This window comes from Neopsephotus bourkii, unplaced genomic scaffold (genome assembly GCF_033783945.1).
Source record: "Neopsephotus bourkii isolate Nb327-2 ecotype Australia unplaced genomic scaffold, CSIRO-AGI_Nbou_v1 NB_1760, whole genome shotgun sequence".
Taxonomy (NCBI): Eukaryota; Metazoa; Chordata; class Aves; order Psittaciformes; family Psittacidae; genus Neopsephotus; species Neopsephotus bourkii.
This window is the reverse complement of record NW_026902234.1, coordinates 8,774,554-8,795,489: the sequence shown is the minus strand read 5'-3', so window position 1 is coordinate 8,795,489 and position 20,936 is coordinate 8,774,554. Positions and strand designations below refer to the sequence as shown.

Sequence of the window (20,936 nt, the reverse complement as noted above, 5' to 3'; positions counted from 1 at the left end):
CAGAATCACAGTGAGGGGTTTTTTTTGGCTGGGAAGGGAAGTCCCACTGTGCTTAGGTAGGATCGTGACAAGTCCATCCAGGAATGCCATTACTTGATAGTCCAGTGCTATCAGAGAATGCACATCAGACTGGTGCTTCTCTGTGCTTTAAAAAACTGTTGTCTAAATCATCTAGCAGTGGATCAGGCTGAAGTTTCACTTTCTTAAGCCCAAAATGTGTTTCCCCTTCAAGCATGCAGAATTCATATATCACTATTTCTTTGAGAGAATCACAGAATACTCACATCACTCCACAAACTAACAGAATGAGCATCTCCTAAAGCCCACTTCACAGACTGCAGGAGACTTCTCCAGTCCTCCTTGCCACCTACCCTCTGGCCAATTTTTGTTTCAGGCTTTTGGTCAGGGAAAGGTGAGTGTGCTCCTGAGGACCTGAAAAGAGCTAGAGTCAATAGGAAGTCATGCAAGGGTCTGTCCCCTTGAGAGCACTGAAAGGGTGTATTTATGGTCATTATTTCACACTCCATTAGAAAGGTGTAAGCCTTGTGAAACTCTGCAGTTATTCCTTATTAATATGTCTAGCTGAAAGCAGCAGTTGAATCAATGTTTTAGCAGAAAAGGCTGTTTACTTTGATAATGAGGGAGAGTTGAACAGTTAGCCTATCGATAAAACCTGTGTCAGTCAATTCAGTAGATCTCATTTTCATAAGGAATTCAGCTGGAAGATTCTGCATGATTTTCTGTTTCAGAAGACAATCTAGTAATACTGCATTAAAAAAAAAAAAAAAGAAACAAAACCAGAAACAAAACCAAAACACACCCACAGTACTGTTTAAAATAAATATTTCATTAATTTGACCTGTCTGTGATAATGTTTTTCATGACACAATGACACCAGTGAATTTTACTACTTGCCGAGGGAGGCATGTTGCTATCAGAATGCATCCTGAATGTGTTCAGCTAGTTCAGCTCAAAGGAAACAATGGAGCTTATAGACATGGTAGGCTACCATTCAAATTGGCAACATTCCCGTTACAAATATTCCTTCCTTTGAATATCTCTTGCCATCCAAGTCCTACATGATGCATATAATTTAAGCATTCCCCTTATGAATCACAAATGAAGAGCAGTGTCTACAAGAGAATTTCAGGGGAGGTGTGGGTCGGATCCTGTATTACATGGAGCAAGCATCTCCAGAGGAGGCAGTGGTAGTAGAGGTCCTGATCCAGAGGTTCTTGGTAGGAATATGACACCCAAAGGCTTTGGATCTACAGCAGAGAGTGCACAGCACCTCTCCAGGGGTGTTCAGTTGCTAGCAGGATAAATCCTCAGCTAAGTATATATAAAACTAGCAGCCTTTATGCTTTTTTTGACATTAAAGGGTAGTCCTGCAGAGCTTCACAAGCTGAGCTTTGTCTGGTTAAAGAGCATGTGGATCCTAAATTACTGAAAATAAAATGCGTATTGTTATATATTGCTACTATATGTTTCTACAGTTTGTATATGAGAAAGTATGATTAAAAGTCGATGAGAGACTGTTTATAAATTTTGATTGCTTCATAATTTTAACTCTGAGCAACATTTTTATCATAATTATAGGCTTTCTTAAAGCATTTATGCAGATTGTTTTATTCAAAAGGGTTTATATTCCATATAAACTCCACTCTTTTATCTCTCCATAAAATCAGTGTGTGAATTCCCAGCAACCACAACTCCACTAGACAGTCATCACATTAGTAGCAGAGATATTTTCACACAAGGCAGCATTCCTCAGACACTCTGAACATTAATTCCTGCTTCCCCATCCCAGGGAGTGTCATGGTGTCAGATATTAATAACAACCCTTAACACGTTTGTTGCCATTTTATCTGTCCTTAAAAGTATTAGCAAATATATACTCGTAATTCCTCTGTGAAGTTTCTATGTGTTATGGTAGCCAGTGTATCTATGGTTCAGTGGAGGCTCAGGAGATTAAACCAGTTACCTCATAACTTCATCTCAGGGAGATTTAAATCCAGGAATTCAAATGGAGAGCTTCTGTTCATTGCAGTGGGAATCTTGTGTCTTAATACCCTGGATCCCTACGAATGTTGAAGCATAAAGGACTTACCCGAGGACCTCAAGCTGTTTCTTAATCGTTGTCACCATTCAGTTGATGGCACTGTTTCAGTGAGTGTGAACTGCTTTTGTGGTCTGCAGCAGAGAGTAAGTCCATTGCTCTCAGTTCAGATTGGCTCATGACCATATTGCCTGCGAGCAGAAGGCTCACAAAGGATAGGAAATGTCCATCCCAGGCAAAAGCCAAGGATTACTGGAGTGGGGACAATCAAGGGTGTCAGGATGATTGGTTGAAGCTTGAGGCAACAATTGGAGAGCATAGATGGATCTAATGTAACAGAAAAGGGATTTGAACCAGTGGCAGTCCTGGCAGTGTAACTGAGGAGCCCAGCAAAAGTGAATCGTCTTCACTAGAAGAGGAACTGAAAGGTTTGGGTAGCTTCACAGCAGTCACTGTCTCAGCAAGCCATGGCTCATTATGGTCTTCTCCTCCCAGTGACCTTAGAAGGCACTTCTCTAGCACTGGAACATCTCATTAAATACAACTAAATATACACCTTCTATTTGCATATACAGCTAGGACCTCAAATGGACAATGTGCTATCACCTCCCTCAGGAAATACAAATATGTAATGTTAAATATATACGAAATATGTGCAAACAATTTTGCCATCACAGTAAAAGTTAGACCTTCTGGTACATGGGCTTGGATGCTCAGAAGGAAACTGACTTCTTAAAGCCGTAATATGTTCTGGTGGGCTCATGGCAGTGACGACAGAGTATCTAAAACTAATCTAAAAGTTTCATTTATCAATATGGCTTTGAGGAGCCACAAGACCTGATGATAAGCCACGCTCGATTTTACAGCACTATCTTCAACTTTCATGATTTCTTCAAATGACTGGATCACATTGCAGAGGGATGACCTGATCCCTACTCACAAGACACTTGAAAAACTGATATGCATATCATATCATATAAATTCTTCATTTGAGCAGTGTGGTTCAGACTTCAGTCCCTATTGAAAGAGGAGACAAATTTAAGACCTAAAAAAAAAAAAAAAACCACTAAGAAAACAATCTGATTACTATCTGCTGCTCTAAATGGAAAGAGAGAATTAACACAAATAATGTAAATACTGAGTTTTGTGCAGCAATGCAATTAGGTTCCACCTGTTGATTTTTATTGCTTTATAGCTTATATACAGGTCTTGTAGCTTCCCTCTGATTTCACTCCAGTGTAGATCAGGTGTAATTCCATCATAGTCAGGGGAATCAAGCCCATGGAAGACACGATTTTATAAATCTTTGTGTTTCCTATCTACAGCAGAAACCCTATTTAATCCTCAAATAGTAAAATCATAGTCATCTTTATTTCTATTTCCCATGTTATTTTAGTAATTTTCCAGCTCTGTCATTTGAACTTGCTGTAATATATGCACCCTAAAAATATACTAATATTAATGATTGAAATATGGAAATAAATACAAGTTGAGAGCCTGGATTTCTGATGATACTGCAATTGGAGAGAGTGCTGATCTGTATTTCAGAACAATTTTAGGGCAGTCAGGTTGTCATTGGTCTTAATTTCAAGATTTGATAAAACTGCTGCATTTGAGAAAAAATGTATTCATCTATGTCAATTAGGTTTTGACTTCTGAGGTTTGGAACCCTTTCATGGCAGAATGCTGAAAAGCGGGCAGCCTTGTATATGTTGGAATGTAATAAAATACACATACAAGTATACTGGTAAAAAAGCAATACATTAGAGATAACAGAACATCCAGTTTTAGGTGGCAAGAGGAGTTTTTAGTATCTGTCAAGAATATCAATAAATACTTTTTCCAGATTTCTTGTTTGGTTTCTTGTTTGCAACCAAGGGTCATGGTTTTACCATAGCATTTCTTTGCAGGCAGATAGGCTATATAACAGCTACAGGCATTTTTCTGCATGAGAGAATTGAAAAAAGACTGTTCACAGCTCCACTCCAGAGCCAGGGACCAGCCTCAAAGCCAGCCCTGAGTATTTTCACAAACTGCTGCACACCAAAAGTTGCAGCTAAAATTTACTGACTTTGAAAAACTCAGAGGCAATTGTTCCAGAATAAAACCTCATTTCTTCATTTGACCCAATGCCAGGCTGTAGTTGGTGTTATAAGGGTGTGGAAGAAAGCTTACCTCAGGACTGAGATTTGGTGACCTGAGAAGTTTTCCGTCCCCTCAGCCTGGAGTGCTCTAGGCACCACTGGAAGAGGTATATGTCTATATATCTATGCCTATATAAGTGTGTATATGTATATATGTCTGTATGTCTAGAGATAGATTAGATAAAGATAGAAAGAGATGATATAGCTATATAGATTAGATATAGACACAGATATATAGAGAGATATGCATACAGTTGTAGATATAGATTATATAGCTATATATATAGTCTGTATAGATAGAGATAGATATACTTTATTAATATTGTTTTTATTCTGGGATTTCTGAGGCAGCAACTTTCAGGTCAGTCCCAGAAGCAGTGTGTGTCCTGTGCTGTCTCAAGAACCCTGGAAAGGGCTGGGGGCGGCTCCGAAGCCGCGTTCTAAATCCACTTCCCCTGCCCTCTAATCCCCCGGGGAGGGGGGGACCTCCCCATTGCTTCGGGCAAGGGAATGCGGGCAGTCCTTTCTCCCCCTCTTTTCTGAACACCTGAGGCGGGGTTAGGGAGCATTCATCTTCATTCTGTGAAATTAAGAGTTGAAAGCCCCCTCAAAGCAGCAATCGAACAAAAATCCGCAAAGAGGAAAAGGCTGTAATCACGCAGCAGAGCTTTGGGGGCCTGGGAGGGGAGCGAGGGGCGAGTTCGGGTTAAATGGGACTCCAAGACAGCAGACAGCAGTGGCTGCATAGGATCAATAATCCTCCCGTGTGTATTCCTCTACTCATTTAACATCAGCTAGGACAGTGGAAACACTGCAACTGAGTCCTTGACGAGGAAATCAGCTGGGTGTGTGGCTAAACCGTGGTTAATTATTAATATGAACAATTCTTGTAAATTAAATGTTTCATTTAATCCCCTCATGTCGACTTGTTTTGGAAGCTTCCAAAACAATAATGTGGGTGCAGACTTATTCTAGGGAAATTGTTATCATCCATATAATATCATTCATACAGTGAATTATCATCTTTTCTGTTCTTGCTTCGTTCTAGCCAGCTGAGCCAATGAACAATTTTTGGTATAAATATTTATGACATTTTTTTAAGTGTTTGAAGGAAATTTGTCAGGGGGGTCCCTCAAAGCACAGAGGGAAATCACATCTCGGTGATGATGTGGGTCTTGGAAATGCAAGTTCAGAAAGAAAAGCAGCTTGTATTCTGAATAGTAACTTGGGAAGAAATTAACCGTGACTAATATATTTTTCTTTCTGCTGCTCCTAATCTCGGTCTTGCCATGTCCTAGGCGGTCTCTGCCACTCTTCACAGCAGGTCTGAACGCGATCCTTCACTCACCCTACAGAGGCTGTGTTTGTGCCTCTGCCTGATTCCTGCACTTATGGTCTTTCCTTTCCCTGCTGCCTTCTCCTCCAGCAAACCCCTCAGGTCCCACTGTAGAAAACAGTCCCTGAAACCTCGGACTCTTCCCTTTCCTTCTCTCTTCCCTTTCCTTCCCTCTTCCCTTCCCTTTTCTCTTTCTCTTTCTCTTCTCTTCTTCCCTCCTCTTCTCTTCCCCTCCCTTCCCCTCCCCTTCCCTTCCTTTCCCTTCCCTTCCCTTCCCTTTTCCCTTTTCCCTTCCCTTCCATTCCCATTTCCCTTTTCCCTTCCATTCCATTCCCATTTCCCTTCCCTTCCATTCCCATTTCCCTTCCGTTCCCTTTTCCCTTCCCTTCCATTCCCATTTCCCTTCCATTCCCTTTTCCATTTTTCCTTCCATTCCATTCCCTTTTCCCTTTTCCCTTACCTTCCATTCCCTTTTCCCTTTTCACTTGCTTGCCCCTTCCTTCCTTCCTTCCTTCCTACCTTCCTTCCTTCCTTCCTTCCTTCCTTTTCTTCCTTCCTTCCTCCCTCCCTCCCTCCCTCCCTCCCTTCCTCCCTTCCTTCCTTCTTTCTTTCCTTCCCTCTTCCTCCCTCCTTCCCTCCCTCTCTTCCTCTCTCCTCTCCTCTCCTTCTCTTTCCTTCCTTCCTGCACTTCAGGTTCAGAAGAGCCGCTGCAAGTTGAGGTATGAAGAGTCCTGGGTTTTCCAGTATATACAACAATCAGCCCCTTTGAATGAGCCATCATATTTGTCCTTAATACCGACTTTCCCAAGCACTATTCTCATATTCCTCTGGTTGAAATGTAGGAAGGTCTAGCATAATTTGGAGGTCAGAACTCTAAATAAGCCTGCTTTAAATAACAAGCCCACACGGGAGATTGTCAGTATCTCTATTTTGTATACAGTTTACACACTGGCACCGCTTTTAAAAACCCTATATGTGGGTTAAAACTCAATTTTACAACCCCCATTTATATGAGATGTAGGTTTGACATCTGTTTGCCAGAGTGTTTTGCACTTAGCCTAACACCCACTATTAAATGACAAAATTGTGGCAGGCTGTCAAAGCCAGCTGACTGACAGCTGCTCTACTTTACAAAAAAGCCCCATTCAAATATTTGCAGGGTTGAAGCTTTCTGTAACGCTGCAGCCATTCTCCCCGTTATTTAGCATGTAAAATATAAGTCAAAGTTTTAAAGCTGCTTTCCGAAATGTTGCCGGTTTTCCATATAAAAAGAGCGAGCTGCGGCTGCTGGCGGGGAGTCAGCGCCGATCGCATCGGGTGGGCATCGCCCTGGGTCCCCGCGTTCCTCCTCTCTGCACACCCCAGATAACACTGGCGGTTAGCAGCGCTTCTTAATATTGCAGCTAATTAAAGACTGCGTGTTATTGAAGTGAGAACAAAAATCCACTTAGAAAGGAACGGGAGAAAAAGAAGGAGCGGGTGGGGGTTGTAAAATGTTCCGGGGCAGGCGGAGGAGCGCGCCAGATCCTGGGGAAAGCGTTGGGGGGGGGGACACCAAAGGCACCCTGCGGCCGTTCCCCGTCCTGCCCCCACCTCCGAGTCCTGCCGATAGACGTCAGCTCAGGGCAGCTCTGGAAAGGGGTGCAAGGGACCGGTGGAGGGGGGAGCCCTATGACTTAGTTGAGGTTAATCGCGCTTCTAGCCCCGCTAATGAGGATGTGACATTTAATTCAGGTGGTTACTACGCTCCCGTCAGTTCCCCCGTTTCCCCTCACGGAGAAATACGAGTCTGTGAACGGCAACAGTGGTTTAAACTTAAAAGCTAACTGGTTTTTTATTCTGACGTCTCTAATGATTGTATGCGACTAAGCAGCGCGAAATAGCTGGCGAGGTAACCCCTCCATGCTGAAGAAGTCTTTGCAGCGATTGCCGGGGTCTGTTGGAACCTCGGGAGCTTTCCGCAGCCCCTGCCAGGCAAGCAGGGCTTTAGCTGTCAAACGAATCGGAGGTTAATGTTGGGGAGTGTTATTAATTTATACCTGGAATGAAGACTAGATCCACCCTCCAATAACAGAACACACTCCGGCGATGGGAAGGCTACTGCGGCCGGTCCCTGCGCAGGGCGAGGGCAGTCACCGGGCCGGTACCGCTGGATCCAGCAGCGGGCAACTCCCCCACCTTTACCCCCTTCTGCCCCCCCCCCCCGATCTTTTCCTCATCCTTCCCCCTCTGCCTCACACCTCCCTCCTCCCACACACACGGGCACACGCACCCTCCCACAGCCGGAGCGGAGCAGAAAGCAGGTTGTTCTCAGCTTTACCTGGGCATCTTTAGCTGATTTGTGTCCGTTTTAACAACCTCTATCGACTGTCTTTTTCCTAGAGCGGTTGTCATGTTGATAGAAAGGAACTGGAAAAGAGTATTAAAGGCGGGGGGGGGGGGGGGGGGGGGGGAGCGGAGGGAGGATGCGGGAGGAAAACTAAAGGCGCTGTCTAGGAAAGAGGAGGTCATCGCGGTTAGTGATACGGGGAGGAGAAGGTGCGGACCCTCCGCAGCGATCCTGGGAGGAGGCGGACTAGAAAGGGGCTAACATCCATCCCGGGAAAAGCGGGGGGAAGCAGGAATGAAAGGGGGGGGTGGGCGAGAGGGCGGAGAGGGTTGTTTGAGCATCCCCGGGAAATCCAAGTTTATTGTCAACAAAGGAGGGTCTGGCAGGGCTCGGAGGCTTCGCTGTCCATAGCTGCCGGGAACCGGAAGGGCACGGGGCGGAGGGGGGGGGTGAAGTGGGGCCAGGATAGGGGTCCTGGAGCGGCAGAGGAGGCCACGGTGATGGGCGGTAGGAGGCGGGGGGAGCCCAGGTGCGGGGAGCAGCACCTGGGAGGACTCTTCTTTCCCGGTGGCATGTCTCCCGGGAAAAGGGACAGGGGAGAGTGGCCCAGCAGGAGCGGGGAGGGAGAAAGGCAAGGTTAGAGGAGAAAGTGCGTGTGAGAGAGGGAAAGGGGAAGAGACAGAGGAGGAAGGCGCCGGCTCCACCTCCCCGCTCGGCGCTCCAGCTGCTCTCAAACCAACTGCTCAATTCTATTCACTGCCGCAACGGAACAAAAAAGTGGCTATTTATTTGAATACTTGTTTGGTATTGTTCGGTGCCACACAAAAGGCGTTTCATTATGTTGGGGTGGGGAGAAAAAGCCTCTCTCTTTTTTTTTTCTTTTCTTTTTTTTTCCCCTTTTTCTTTTCCTTTTCTCTCCAGACCGAAACAATAACTTGAAATTGTCTTTAAAGTCTTTTCTTATCAATAATAAATTTCATTTTCTTCTCGCTCTCCCGCTCTCCCTCTCTCCCCCTCTCTCGTGCAGGATGTGTGCGTGTATGTGTGTATGTGTGTGAGAGGGGGAGAGAGAGGGAGTGAGTGAGCGAGAGAGCGCGGCTGGTGAGTGTGCGTGTGTCGCCGGGCACTCGTGGCTTGGGCACAGCCGCCTGGAAGCTGCGGCTGGACGAGGGGCGAGCAGGAGAGGCCGGGCTCGGTCGGAGGAAGGTGTGAGCTAGGCTAGAGCTGAGGGAGAAAAAACCCAAACCCAAACCCAAAACAAAAATATATTAATAATAAGGCTGCCCCTTGAGCTGAGATGTTGGGAGGAGGCTGGAGCTGGAAGAGCAACTGTAAGTGTGCCTCTAACTTTTGAGGGGGTCTTCGCCCTGTCTTGGGAAGGGAGGAGGGGAAGCCGGCGAGGGGAGGGCTTCCGAGTTACTTCTGCTGCGAGGGAAGAGCCGTTTGCAATCACTAGGTTATCGGCTGTGACACGGACTGGGGGGTGGGAGGGGGGGGGTGAATTCAGAGGGTGACAGTGTTTTGGACTGCCCTCCTCCGCCTTCCCGGGAAAGACGCCTCACTGGGTTTTGAAGCGGGGGCCGGAGGCTGCGGAGCGGCGGCTGGGCCGGGACCTGAGGCCGGAGCCGGGGTGGGAGGGCGGCGGGGGACACCCCGGCCCCCGGTGCTGCCTCCCGAGCTCTCAGCGCTCGCTCCAGTTCTACGGTCAGGAATTAACATGTCGGTGCGCGGGTGCCATTTAGTGAAAGGTGTCTTGATCAAAGAATCAGTTTCGGTGTGACTGACCGGCGGGCTTGGCTGTGTCAATACTGCCAAAAAGGGGGGAAAATCAATAGGCAGAGCAGCCCTCAGCTATTACAACTAATGCCTGCTTAATCTCTGCCCCTCGGAGGGAGCATTCAAACGGGCTCTTAGCATTGGTATCGCGGCCGGTCTGAGCCCGGCTCCATCTTCCCTGGGAATGAGGGATCCCCGGAGTTGGTCCCCTGTGAAAGTGACAGCTGCCGGAACCCTTCGGTACGGAGGCTCTGCCCAGCCTCGCCTAATAAAGTCCAGACAGAAAGAAACTCACGGGGCCGGTCCAACCCGGGGTCTTACTCTCCCTCCCCAGCTCCAAGGTGCAGATTCTGGCTATTGCCATAAAGTATCGGGATGCTTAAAAAGTGAAATGGATTTTTCCCTCTCTTATTTGCCGGTGGTGTTTGGGGTCGATCAACAGGCAATGGAGCAAGGCTGCGCATCTATCGATCAGGGAGGGGACGGGTTTTGGCTGAATCTGTTTTCAGAAACAGGTGTTTAAACATGATAGCGTCTCCAGTCAATTAACCCATTAAAACCCCGTTTTATCGCATTGATTCCCGCAGGCTGCCATAAAAGGTTGTTATTCGAAAAGCTCTTTGTTGAGTAGGGGTGTGGATGGATGGATGGATGGATGGATGGATGGATGGATGGATGGAAGGAAGGAAGGAAGGAATGAATAAGGGGAGTAGGGGTGCAAATTGTCTCCAAATGCACAGTATTAAGCTGGCAGTAAGATGGCAACCTACCGTATGGTAGAGCCCCGGTTGCCCGGGCTCGGCCCCGCGGAGGGGCAGAGCAGCCGCTGGGGGCCCGAGAAGCTGCGCCCCTCCCCCCTCCCCGACCACCCGCCTGCCCAGCCCCTGCGGCTAAAGCTGATCCGTCCCCCTCGGGCAAGTGGGACCCGGTGGCAGGGGGGGCAGGAAGACGCCCCGGACGGGGAAGAGAGGTCGCGTCGGGCCGAGGGGCACACTACAGCCCGCACCGGCTGTGGGCCAGGGGGTGCAGCTGACATTACCCCTATAAAGTTGCGAGCGCTGTTGCTCCTTAAATAGGACAGTCTGTGAATAGCCTGCCGGGGGGGGGGCCCCCCCCCAAACTCTCTAGCACCTTTTTCAGGTTTGCCAGCGATAGCGCTATGAAAGATCTATTTGCTACAGGCGCCAGTAGCCAGATTGTTATCCTGGTGAGTGCCAGGGAATCTGTGTACAGGGAATGTGAAGGATCTGTCAGTGATCTGGTGGAATAAAAGCCCAAACATATCTGTGAAAATCACTCATTTTCCAGAAGGCAAACAACCACTGGATCCCGGCTCCGGTATCGCCAGTTGGTGGGAAGGAACCCGTGTTTTCCTCCTCCCTTGCCTGGGGTCGTTATCGCCCTTCCCATGGCCAGAAAGCTGCACTGAATGGAGCAAGAGGATCATGTATTTCCTCTGGATACCTTTAATTTCCAGACTGGTGGTCTGAGGTTATTCAGATGTTTCCAGTTTTACCCTTGTTTGCTGTTTGCTGAAGTAAGCGCTGGATGTGACTGAAAAGGTTTGAAATCGTGTCAAAGTGATGTTTTAATCTCATTGAAAAGTGTATTAAAGGAGAAGATGTAATTTGTGGGAATGTTTCAATGAAAGGAGAGATTGGAGTGGATGATACTTTCAGTCTCCTGTGAACCCCATGTCATGTTTATATTGAAGCCTGTGTAGCTAATCTAATTTGCAATAACAGGATGGCCTGCAAGACAGAAGCTCCTATATGATTTAATTTCTTTCTTTCCTCCTTTATTTTTTACACAAATTCATTCTGACTTGCCCTCAATGATGCTTTTGCAATTTGGGGATAACTGACGGGGATGCAAACCAGAAAGATCCCCTTATTTCCTAGACCGCTCTCCTCCAAACGATGCGGCACAGCCATCAAGAGCCAGGTCGCCCTCCTGTAAATGGAATGCCGCACTTGGGCTTGGCGAAGCTCTTTTTTCGTGACTGACATTTCGACAGCGCAATTTTAAAGATTAACTTCATAATAACTCTCATGTCCTACCTCTTCGACGAGCTGTCCGTCCCCGCAGCTCTTGTTTTTCTTTTTTCCTTTAGAAGTTTAGCCTTACAAAACTATACTTTCAAAATATTTCCCTTATGGTAGAAAGTAAATTGCTGGGTAGACGTTTTTTTGTCTACAGGCGCTCTCGATCATTCCTTTAAATGGAATACCCTAAACCCTAGAAAACAAGATAGTGCAAGCCCTCATCTCCCGCGAGATATTTTGCCATCTGATTAGCACGTATTCCCGGCGTGTGCCTTAGTGATAATAATAATAATAATAATAAATAAAAAATGTGAAAAGACTCGAAAATTACAACTTTCCTGTAATGTTAAAAGGTGTATTTAGCCTGTTAATTACAGGGGATTGTGTCATTGGAATGTTATCAATGACCCGTTTAATTTTACTGTAATTACTGACAAAATAAGACAAGGACAGATCACAATACAGGATATTCCTCTTTCCGAATGATATTGTGCGGAGAGTTGAGCTACTGCGTAACACAAACAAACACTTTAGAAGATGCTCCTGATGGCAAAAGTTCGTTAAGACCCGATTCTGCTTTCTCTACCGACTCCTAACTCCCACCCGGAGACGAATCGGGCCCCTTCCAAGGTGAGGGGGCACTCGGTGCATCCTGCAAGGATGAGGATGGGGAAAGGAAGGGACCCCTTGCCGCGTCGGGGCAGCCTCCGACTGCCGCAGAAATCAAACGTGCGAGAGACCGATACTACTTCTTTTAGGCACAACGAAAATATGAAGCTCATTTTCCAAGCTGGTAAAAACTAGAAAGGAAGGAACAAAACCAAAAAGGGCTGGGATAGACAAACTCTTCGGAAAGGGAAGATATGTCGATACTGGGGAGGGGGGATGGTGATGCAGAATTCCCTCAGAAAAAAATGGTTCCAGCAGTCCTTTTATCTGGCACAATAAATAAATAAATGGAAGTGTTCTGAGCACACACCTGGGCTCCGTGTCGCTTCCGCTGCCCGTGAGGCGAGCGGCTCCTGACCGCAGAGCCCTGGCCGGCCCCAGGAGAGGAAGGCACCTGCCTGCTCCCCTTAGGACTTCAGAAGCCTTCTGGCTCCGTCTCGCACCCCCCCTCAGTTCCCTCCGTGCCCCCCGCCTTTACCCTCAGGCACCACCACAGAATGTTCCCTGCCTGTACACAGCGCGACGGTGGGAGACCCCCGTCAGTTGTGGGGAGGGGGGAGATACACGGAAAACATCCTGGGATCCGAGACCCCCATGCCCGCCCCGGGGAGGGGGGAGATACACGGAAAACATCCTGGGATCCGAGACCCCCATGCCCGCCCCGAGCTGCTCCGGAGAGCCGCAGCGAGATCCCGCAGCGGGGCTGCAGCTCAGGTCCCTCTGGTGTTGCTGCAGCCCGGGCTGGCCGGGCGCGGCGGCAGGACAGCCTTTCTCCTCCTCAGGCTTCCCGTTGGTTGGCACGGCTCTCCTGGGCGAAGGGGGGAGACATTTCTCGTCAGGGGATTTTAGCCCTTTTCTTTCCCCCTCTTTCCTTTTACCCCCCTTCCCTTTCATTCATAAACCTGGTGGCTATAAACGCAGCTTGAATATTGACGTCTCTTCCCCCAACTGCTCCTCCGTTAACCCAATTACAGAATTCATCAAGAACTGTGTTGAATTATCTCTTTCCATACAGTATCAGCATTAGCCTAATTAAAAGCTATAATGTCTGATATAATGATTAAATCGTTAGCTCTGCTGTAGGGAAGCAATATTTTGTTTTCCCTTCAATTAGAAGCTGATTGAGGTTTTCAGAGCAGGTCAGCTGTGAAATTTGAATTATATGTGTGAGTACCGTTCACAGGGTGAGCCCCTACTCGAAAGCTCCAGAGATTCTCCAAACGCTTTTACCCAGCAAGCTGGGAAAAGACAACAAAACACACGAAGAGCCTGTAGCTGATTTGGGACTGGGGCTGTAGGATCTCCCTGAACAGTTGGTAGTGCTGGAAAAGAAAGCAGGAGACTTTGTTCCTGCCCCTTTTTCCTCCATTCCATCCCGGCTGGGTAGCAATGTGTGTTGAAAAAAGTGATGCCTGAGTCGCCAAATCATGAAGGCAGGAATAGGCTTCCCCTCTCTTCCTTCCCTGTCCTCCCTGCTCCCTCCCGGTTGCTCGCTTTGGCCCGGGTGACGGCGCCTAGGGACCGGTTTCCACTTCGCGCTGACCAGAGAAGCTGAGAGTCACCTACCCCCCTCTCTGCCGCCCCGCGTTCCAGGCGGGGCTGGCGAGGGATCAGCCAGCATTCCGCCCCACCGCGAGCATCTCCCCACGGCATCTCCCCAGACCGGGGTGAGGGAGGCGCAGTGGCAGCCAGCAGACGGCGATCGCCGCCTGCTCCGGGCCGCCTGGCTCGGGCCCTTAGCCCCCCCGCTCCCTCCTTCCTCCCGGGGCCGAGCTCGGCGAGGACACCTCGGGCACCTCCCGCTGCAGATTGTACCGGGGCGGGGAGCCGTGGCCGGGGCAGGAAGTCACCCCTCCGGCCGGCGTCCTAGCTGTCCAAGCCGGCACCTGCCCCCTCAGTGGGCCTGAGGGATAGGGGGGAGCGGCGAGGGCTCTTGCCGGACCTTTAGTCCTCTCAGGTAGTCTTTCAGTGCAGGGTGTCTTCTCCGCCCCCCCTTGGCTTCTCCGCAGCGTTTACCACGCACACACGGCTCCCGCCCCTCTGCCCGTGTCGTGAGACCCCACTTATTCCCGCCACCACTCGACTCCTGGCTCTTCGGAACTCCACTTTCCTCTATGAAAAGTCTAAGGACTTTTATCTCCCGGGGCAGCCCCCACCTGCACCACCCCAGCCCCTCCAGGATTGTTGCCTCTGCCAAAAGGCAGTCACGAAAGTGCTTGACCTCGCCCCTGTCCTGCAAGTGGGGATCGGCACCACCTTTACCACGGGAGAAAAGTCCCTCTCTGTATCTCGAGCTGGGTTTTAACCTACCCCATCCCTTTCTCCGGTCGATATACACCCTCCGGTCGCGAGGAGAGGGGTGCGCCTGGGGCAGAGGCAAGAAGGGTAACACCAATAGTACCTTCCCTCTCCCGCTCCTCGTCCGCGTTTGTCCACCCCAAAGGACCGAGTCCATGGCGGTTTGGCTGCTTTTAGGACAGGGTGGCTTGGTGTTTATTTGCCCGGGGCGCAGGAAGCCCCGCAAAGAAAGCCCAGGATGGGTTAGGGTGGCGTGGATGAGCGGTTGCCCCTTGCAGCGAGGACAGGAAGGGCAGGGTCAAATTCGGCCGACCTTGTGGGGAGAAGTGGGATGTATCCCCCATTCACAGGGACGATCCTGGGTTTTTGCGGGGCCCACGGGCTCTCAGGGTGCAAGGGACTCGTCCAAGAAAAGTTGTTCCACACCGATTCATCCCACTTACTTGCCGGGAGGCCTCCTGGTACCTGCGTATGAAAATTCAGGGAGAAATGTGGAAGATCTGCGAGCACTGTCATTTATCTAGCGGTTTTTACTCCTAATGACTTCTTTTGGCCATTCAAGTGGAAAGGCGCCTTCCTGCAGCAACCTTCTCTCCCCTCCCAACCAATTATATTTTCAATACATCATTTAGCAATCATATCGGCCTCGTTTGTTTTGCCCCTGCAGATGTGGCAACTCATCAGCCCAGCGAAATATCAACGCGTTCCCCCACCGCTTGGGATCTTCGGGCCGGCTGGAGGGGGCAAGGGTCCCTCCAAAGTCATCCCCATATACACCCAAGCTCTCAGCAGCATTCTGTTTGAGCCCGAAGGGGCCAAAGCGGGCCCATCCTGCAGCCATCAGGAATGGAGAGGTGCTTTCCTCTCCTTAGCAGACCCGGGTTATCATGATGAGATCGCTGTTTCACGACGACTCATTGGAAATGGGGAAAAAAAAAAATAAATTAAAAGAAGTCTAATGCTAGCCCAGCGCCTGAGGCTGGAGCTTTGTGCTCCTCCTGCAAAAAACTTCTGGCCGGTGATGACAGTCGATGGGGTGATTCCAGGCTCTGGAATCTAGGTGGCCTCTAGGGTCGGGAAAATGAACGCTTGCGGATCGGGGAAAGGGCAGGGATGCCGGGCCACCCCTCCCCTACCTGGCCACAGGCGATGGGGGCGGCGGTTTGTGTGCGACGGACCGGCCATTGCTACGGTTAAAGATTACAGAGAGGATTTATGAACGTTTTGTCCTCTCTATGAAATAACCGCAACGTCACAGGACAGCCAGGGCACAAAGACAGCTTTTTAATATTTTCGGGGTGGGGGAAGTCATGCTCCTGTACTTTATACAAATACAACATATACCTTCATTAGTCTCAGATGCTTGTACGCCCCTATAGTACTAAGTGCATAACGACCGCGACCAGCCTCTCCAGGGCCTGCGCCCAGCCTGGCAGCACCTTTAACACCGAGGAGAGGCATCCGTCTGCCCCCGCCTGCCCGCAGAGCTCCGGCTGAACACCGGAGCGGCTCAAATCCCGGGCAAACGACACGTTTAGATGCCGCTCGCACAGGTGCGGTAGCGACGAGAGCAGCCGGGTCCTGGCCGGGCAGCCCGAGGTGCCCCAGACTGCTCTAAACTCCTCGCTACGGCCGTCTAAGTGCCGGGCACGCAGGTGGGACGGGGCAGCCCGCGGTGCGAGGCCTCCCTCCAGCGATGCCCGGCGGGACGGGCGGGAGTGCCCAGTGTCCCGCCTGTTTGTGTGTGTGTACTGGGGGGCGCCTTCGGGGGGGGGGTGGGGAGGGCGGGACGGGGCGCGCCGTGACCTCACCGCCTGCCCCGGGCGCGGCCCCGCCGGACGTCACCTCTCAGCGCGCGCCACATGCAAATCATCGCCCGCCGTCGCTCCTCCATTGGCCGCCGCCAAGGCGATTTAAGGCGGGCTCAAGCGCGCGTTGTATGGCCGCAGCGCCGCGGGCCCGGCGGCTCCTCCTCCTCCTCTCCCGTCCCGTCCCATCCCCGTCTCCATCACCATCCCCGTCCCGTCCCGTCCCATCCGGGCCGCGGGAGGGAGATCGGCCACCGCCAGAGAAGTACAGTGTGCTTACCGCCGTCGGCTCGGCGCGTGTTTTGGTTGGGCTCCTTCCCCCACCCCCCTTCTTCCCTCCACCCCTCCCTCCCTCCACCGATCCTCCTCCCGCTTTTTTTTTTTTTTTTTAATTTACGTTTAAATACTTTTTTTCCCTTTTTTTCTCCCCCCCCCCCTCTTTTCCGCCCCCTCCCGCGCGGCGGTGGGCTCTCCCGTCTCTCTCTTCTCCTCCGTTCACCTGCGATCGGCGGATGCAAGTCACACACGCTCCCTCCCCTCCCTCCCTTCCCTCCCTTCGCTCTCTCTCCTTTCTCCCTCCAAGTTCTCAAAGAACAAACAAGCCGCCGCACCCGCAGCACCCGCAGCTCCGCGCGGGGCAAAGGAGAGCGCCAGCCGAGGGGTGCGCGGCGCCGCGGAGGGCTCCAGTCACCACCAGCCACCACCACAGACCCCCCCGCACCGAGCCGGGAACCTGCAGCGGGGAGAAAGTTTTCCGATCGCTCTCCTCGCGGTTTTCTCCTCCTCTCTCTCCTCCCTCTCCTCCTTTTTTTTTTCTATCCCTTTCCTTTTTTTTTTTTTTTTTTAATTATTTTTTGCACGGCGGTCGCTACCTCGACACGAACGGGCTTCGCCTCGCTCCGCTCCCCGTCCTCCCGGGCTTCGTCCTCTCCTATATGTGATTCCTTTTTCACTCCTGGCGCCGGTGGAAAATAAAAAAGCTACTTGAATGTACAGCATGATGATGGAGACGGACTTGCACTCCCCCGGCGGAGCCCAGGCCCCCACGAACCTCTCGGGGCAGACCGGAGCGGGAGGAGGTGGTGGCGGCGGCGGTGGCGGCGGCGGCGGCGGAGGGGGGAACAAAGCGAACCAGGACCGGGTCAAGAGACCCATGAACGCCTTCATGGTGTGGTCGCGGGGCCAGCGACGAAAGATGGCCCAGGAGAACCCCAAAATGCACAACTCGGAAATAAGCAAGCGCCTGGGGGCCGAGTGGAAAGTCATGTCGGAGGCCGAAAAGAGACCCTTCATCGACGAGGCGAAGCGGCTGCGGGCGCTGCACATGAAGGAGCACCCGGATTATAAATACCGGCCCCGGCGGAAGACCAAGACCCTGCTCAAGAAGGACAAGTACTCGCTGGCCGGGGGGCTGCTGAGCGCCGGCTCGGCCGGAGGAGGCCCGGCCGGCGTCGGAGTGGGCATGGGCGTCGGCGTCAGTCCCGGCGGCGTCGGGCAGCGGCTGGAGAGTCCCGGCGGCACGGCCGGCGGCGGCTACGCTCACATGAACGGCTGGGCCAACGGCGCCTACCCGGGCTCGGTGGCGGCGGCAGCGGCGGCAGCGGCGATGATGCAGGAGGCGCAGCTCGCCTACGGCCAGCACCCGGGCAGCGGGGGACACCCGCACCATCCGCACCCCCACCACCCACACCACCCGCACAACCCGCAGCCCATGCACCGCTACGACATGGGCACTCTGCAGTACAGCCCCATCTCCAACTCTCAGGGCTACATGAGCGCCTCACCCTCGGGCTACGGCGCCCTGCCCTACGGCTCCCAGCCCCACCAGAACTCGGCGGCGGCTGCGGCGGCAGCGGCGGCGGCGGCGGCCGCCTCTTCGGGGGCGCTGGGCGCCCTGGGCTCTCTGGTGAAGTCGGAGCCCAGCGTGAGCCCGCCCGTCACCTCACACTCGCGGGCCCCGTGCCCCGGGGACCTGCGGGAGATGATCAGCATGTACTTACCGGCGGGAGAAGGCGGGGATCCTGCGGCAGCAGCCGCCCAGAGCAGGCTTCACTCTCTGCCCCAGCACTACCAGAGCGCCAGCACGGGGGTGAACGGCACCGTCCCCTTGACGCATATCTGAGACCCTGCCGCCCTCCGGCACTGGCGCCGGGAGTGGCGGAGGAAGGCGCGGGCACCGGCATCGGCCTGGCCACCGGCCCCGGCCGCTGCCACCGCCTGCTCCTGTCCCGCCCGCCCGCCCGTGCCCCGGCCCCGCTACAGGCCCCGCTCCCGGGATCCCCCCTCTTATTTTTGCCTCTCGCTTCCCTTCCCTCCCAGCCTCCCCTGCCCCTCTTCTTTTATGTTTTGGTTTTTTTCTTTCTTCCTTCCTTTTTTGTACAGAAATGTTTTGATGTTCTTGTAATAATAATAATAAATAATAATAATAATAACGAGAGAGAAAAAGGTAACGGTTGCTTTACTTACCTTTTTTTTTTTTTTTAGAAGAACTAGTTTATGAAACCAGTTTTAGACTGAACTTCTGTGTTTTATCGAGACTTTTTGTACAGTATTTATCATCACCCAAGAGACATAGAGCGTTTATTTGCAAAAGAGGAGTGGGAAAGGGAAAAAAATACTACGGCGAAAAGGCGAAAATTGTCTATAATAACCACACAAAGTTGTTGTAGGTGATGCCAACTTTTATACCGCGCGGAACCGGTACAATTTCGGTCACGGATCGCTTCTTGCGAGGGCTTTTTATTGCCTAATTAACTCTAAGTTGATGGGGAAACAGTTCTCATTTATTACTCATGTACTAAGGCGAACCCAAAACAACACTTAAAAGTTTTCTGTAGATGTTCTAGCGTTTTTGTTTTCTGGGGTTATTTTTTTTATTCATTTCGTTATTTATACAACTTTTTTTTTTTTTTGTAAAACTTTATTGTATTTGTCTGTTTGCCCTTTGGTTTCGTTTGTTTCGCGTTGGGTTTTTTGTTTTGGGTTTTTGTTTTTTTGTTTGGCTTTTTTTGGTATCATTTCTTGTAAATACATTGTGAATAATTTTTATTTAGGCGTTACGAGGGATTTCAGATTGTGTATATAGTTTACTAAAAAAGCCTTTCTGCTAAACAGAAATCCTAAGGATGCGTTCAATTTTGAGTTAAATAAATTTCAAAGCGGAAAAAGTCACCTGTTATATTTTTATTATATATAATTTTATATGACCGCAGAACAAGCTAGTATTTGCTGTGGTATGTCTGGAAATGCAGCAGATAAACCTAGAATACGGGGAGGAAGTTTTTAACTGGAGAGGCGAGCAGAAAGACGTGTAATCCGGTAGTAAATGCTGATGTCTCCTGCCTAACCCGTATCCCTCCGGAGGGAGCAAAACTGATTTATTTTAACACTTGTTCCATACTGCGAGGGAAAGCAACTTACTGAATGACGCTTCCTAGGCGTAAACTTTCTTCGTATGGATTTCAGGGCAGTGCTGGCCGTCCGGACCTTGCCCGGAGCCATAACTTGCCCCTAGCCCGCCACTCGGCCGGGATAACGCCTGCCCGAGAAGCACCGACTGCCCCGGGGGAAGCGAAAGTACCGACGGACGCGCCCCTTCCCTTCTAATTAACGCCATGAAAAGCGAAAGCGCTTCGGTTTGAGCGTCTCGAAAAAAAAACGCACGACCTCTAAACCCCAAGCGCGAAAAGCAGCCCCTTTCCTTCCGGGCATCCCGAGAGGGGCGCTCGCAGGGAGCGGCGGGGCAGCGCTCCCGCCCCCGGAGAACAGAGCGCCGGTTTTAGCCGCTGCTGCCGTGGCGTCGAGCAGAACGGTGCGGGTCTGGTCATGGCAGAATGCTGATCCACGCTTTGAAATTTAATTTAATCATTCTCCTCCTCCCCCCTCCCCCGCGCCCCCCCCCCCAGCTGTTGATGGGTACCTTTCGATACGCTGGAATTAAGAGTTTGCTGTAAACTTCGGCTGATAGTAAGAACACCATTGAGCGCCGCTTTTAAATATCGTACTGTAACAAATAAATTTTTTAATCGGTCGTAACTGCTTAAACAATAGCGGAAAAAATACTTTTCACGTCCAGGGCGGTACTGTCGGTGGTAGCAGGCTGTGGGGCAGCTTGAACCACCTTTAGCGCTGGCGAAGAGTACTTCGTCCACTCAGGAGTGGGGGAAGTGTTACTTGGTTAATGAAGAGCCATTTAGGTCCGTGTTAGAGATTGCACTTCACCTGTAAAGCTGGCATGTCAACTGCCGCATAGAACTCTTCAGTGTCATTTTGACAATTTTGTTTCAATCTCTACTTCGTTAAAATGAAGGCAAAATTTTCATGGAAACTGCATTGATTTCAAACAAAAATTCAACCGTTCCACACACACCCTCTTTTTTTTTATTATTTTATTTTATTTTTTACTATTTAGCCTTGGTGAAGGCACGGTGTGTGCGGATTCAGACAGTCCCAGGCTCGTTTTGGAAACCCTC

At 50.6% G+C, this 20,936-nt stretch overlaps 1 protein-coding gene and 2 long non-coding RNA genes across 3 annotated transcripts in view; 2 read left to right on the top strand and 1 right to left on the bottom strand.

Moving 5' to 3' along the window:
- Positions 1-20,936, top strand: part of LOC133225420 (uncharacterized) — a 91,222-nt gene that overhangs the window by 45,376 nt on the left and 24,910 nt on the right. The window lies entirely within an intron of this gene.
- Positions 6,451-7,941, bottom strand: LOC133225469 (uncharacterized). The gene is made up of 2 exons (XR_009729169.1): positions 7,860-7,941; positions 6,451-6,942 (listed from the first exon to the last, which is right to left on the bottom strand). It is a non-coding gene; the product is annotated as an uncharacterized LOC133225469 (long non-coding RNA).
- On the top strand, positions 16,943-19,370 carry SOX1 (SRY-box transcription factor 1). The gene has a single exon (XM_061377649.1). The coding sequence runs from the start codon at positions 17,453-17,455 to the stop codon at positions 18,584-18,586; it is 1,134 nt and encodes a 377-aa protein (XP_061233633.1). The 5' UTR covers positions 16,943-17,452; the 3' UTR covers positions 18,587-19,370.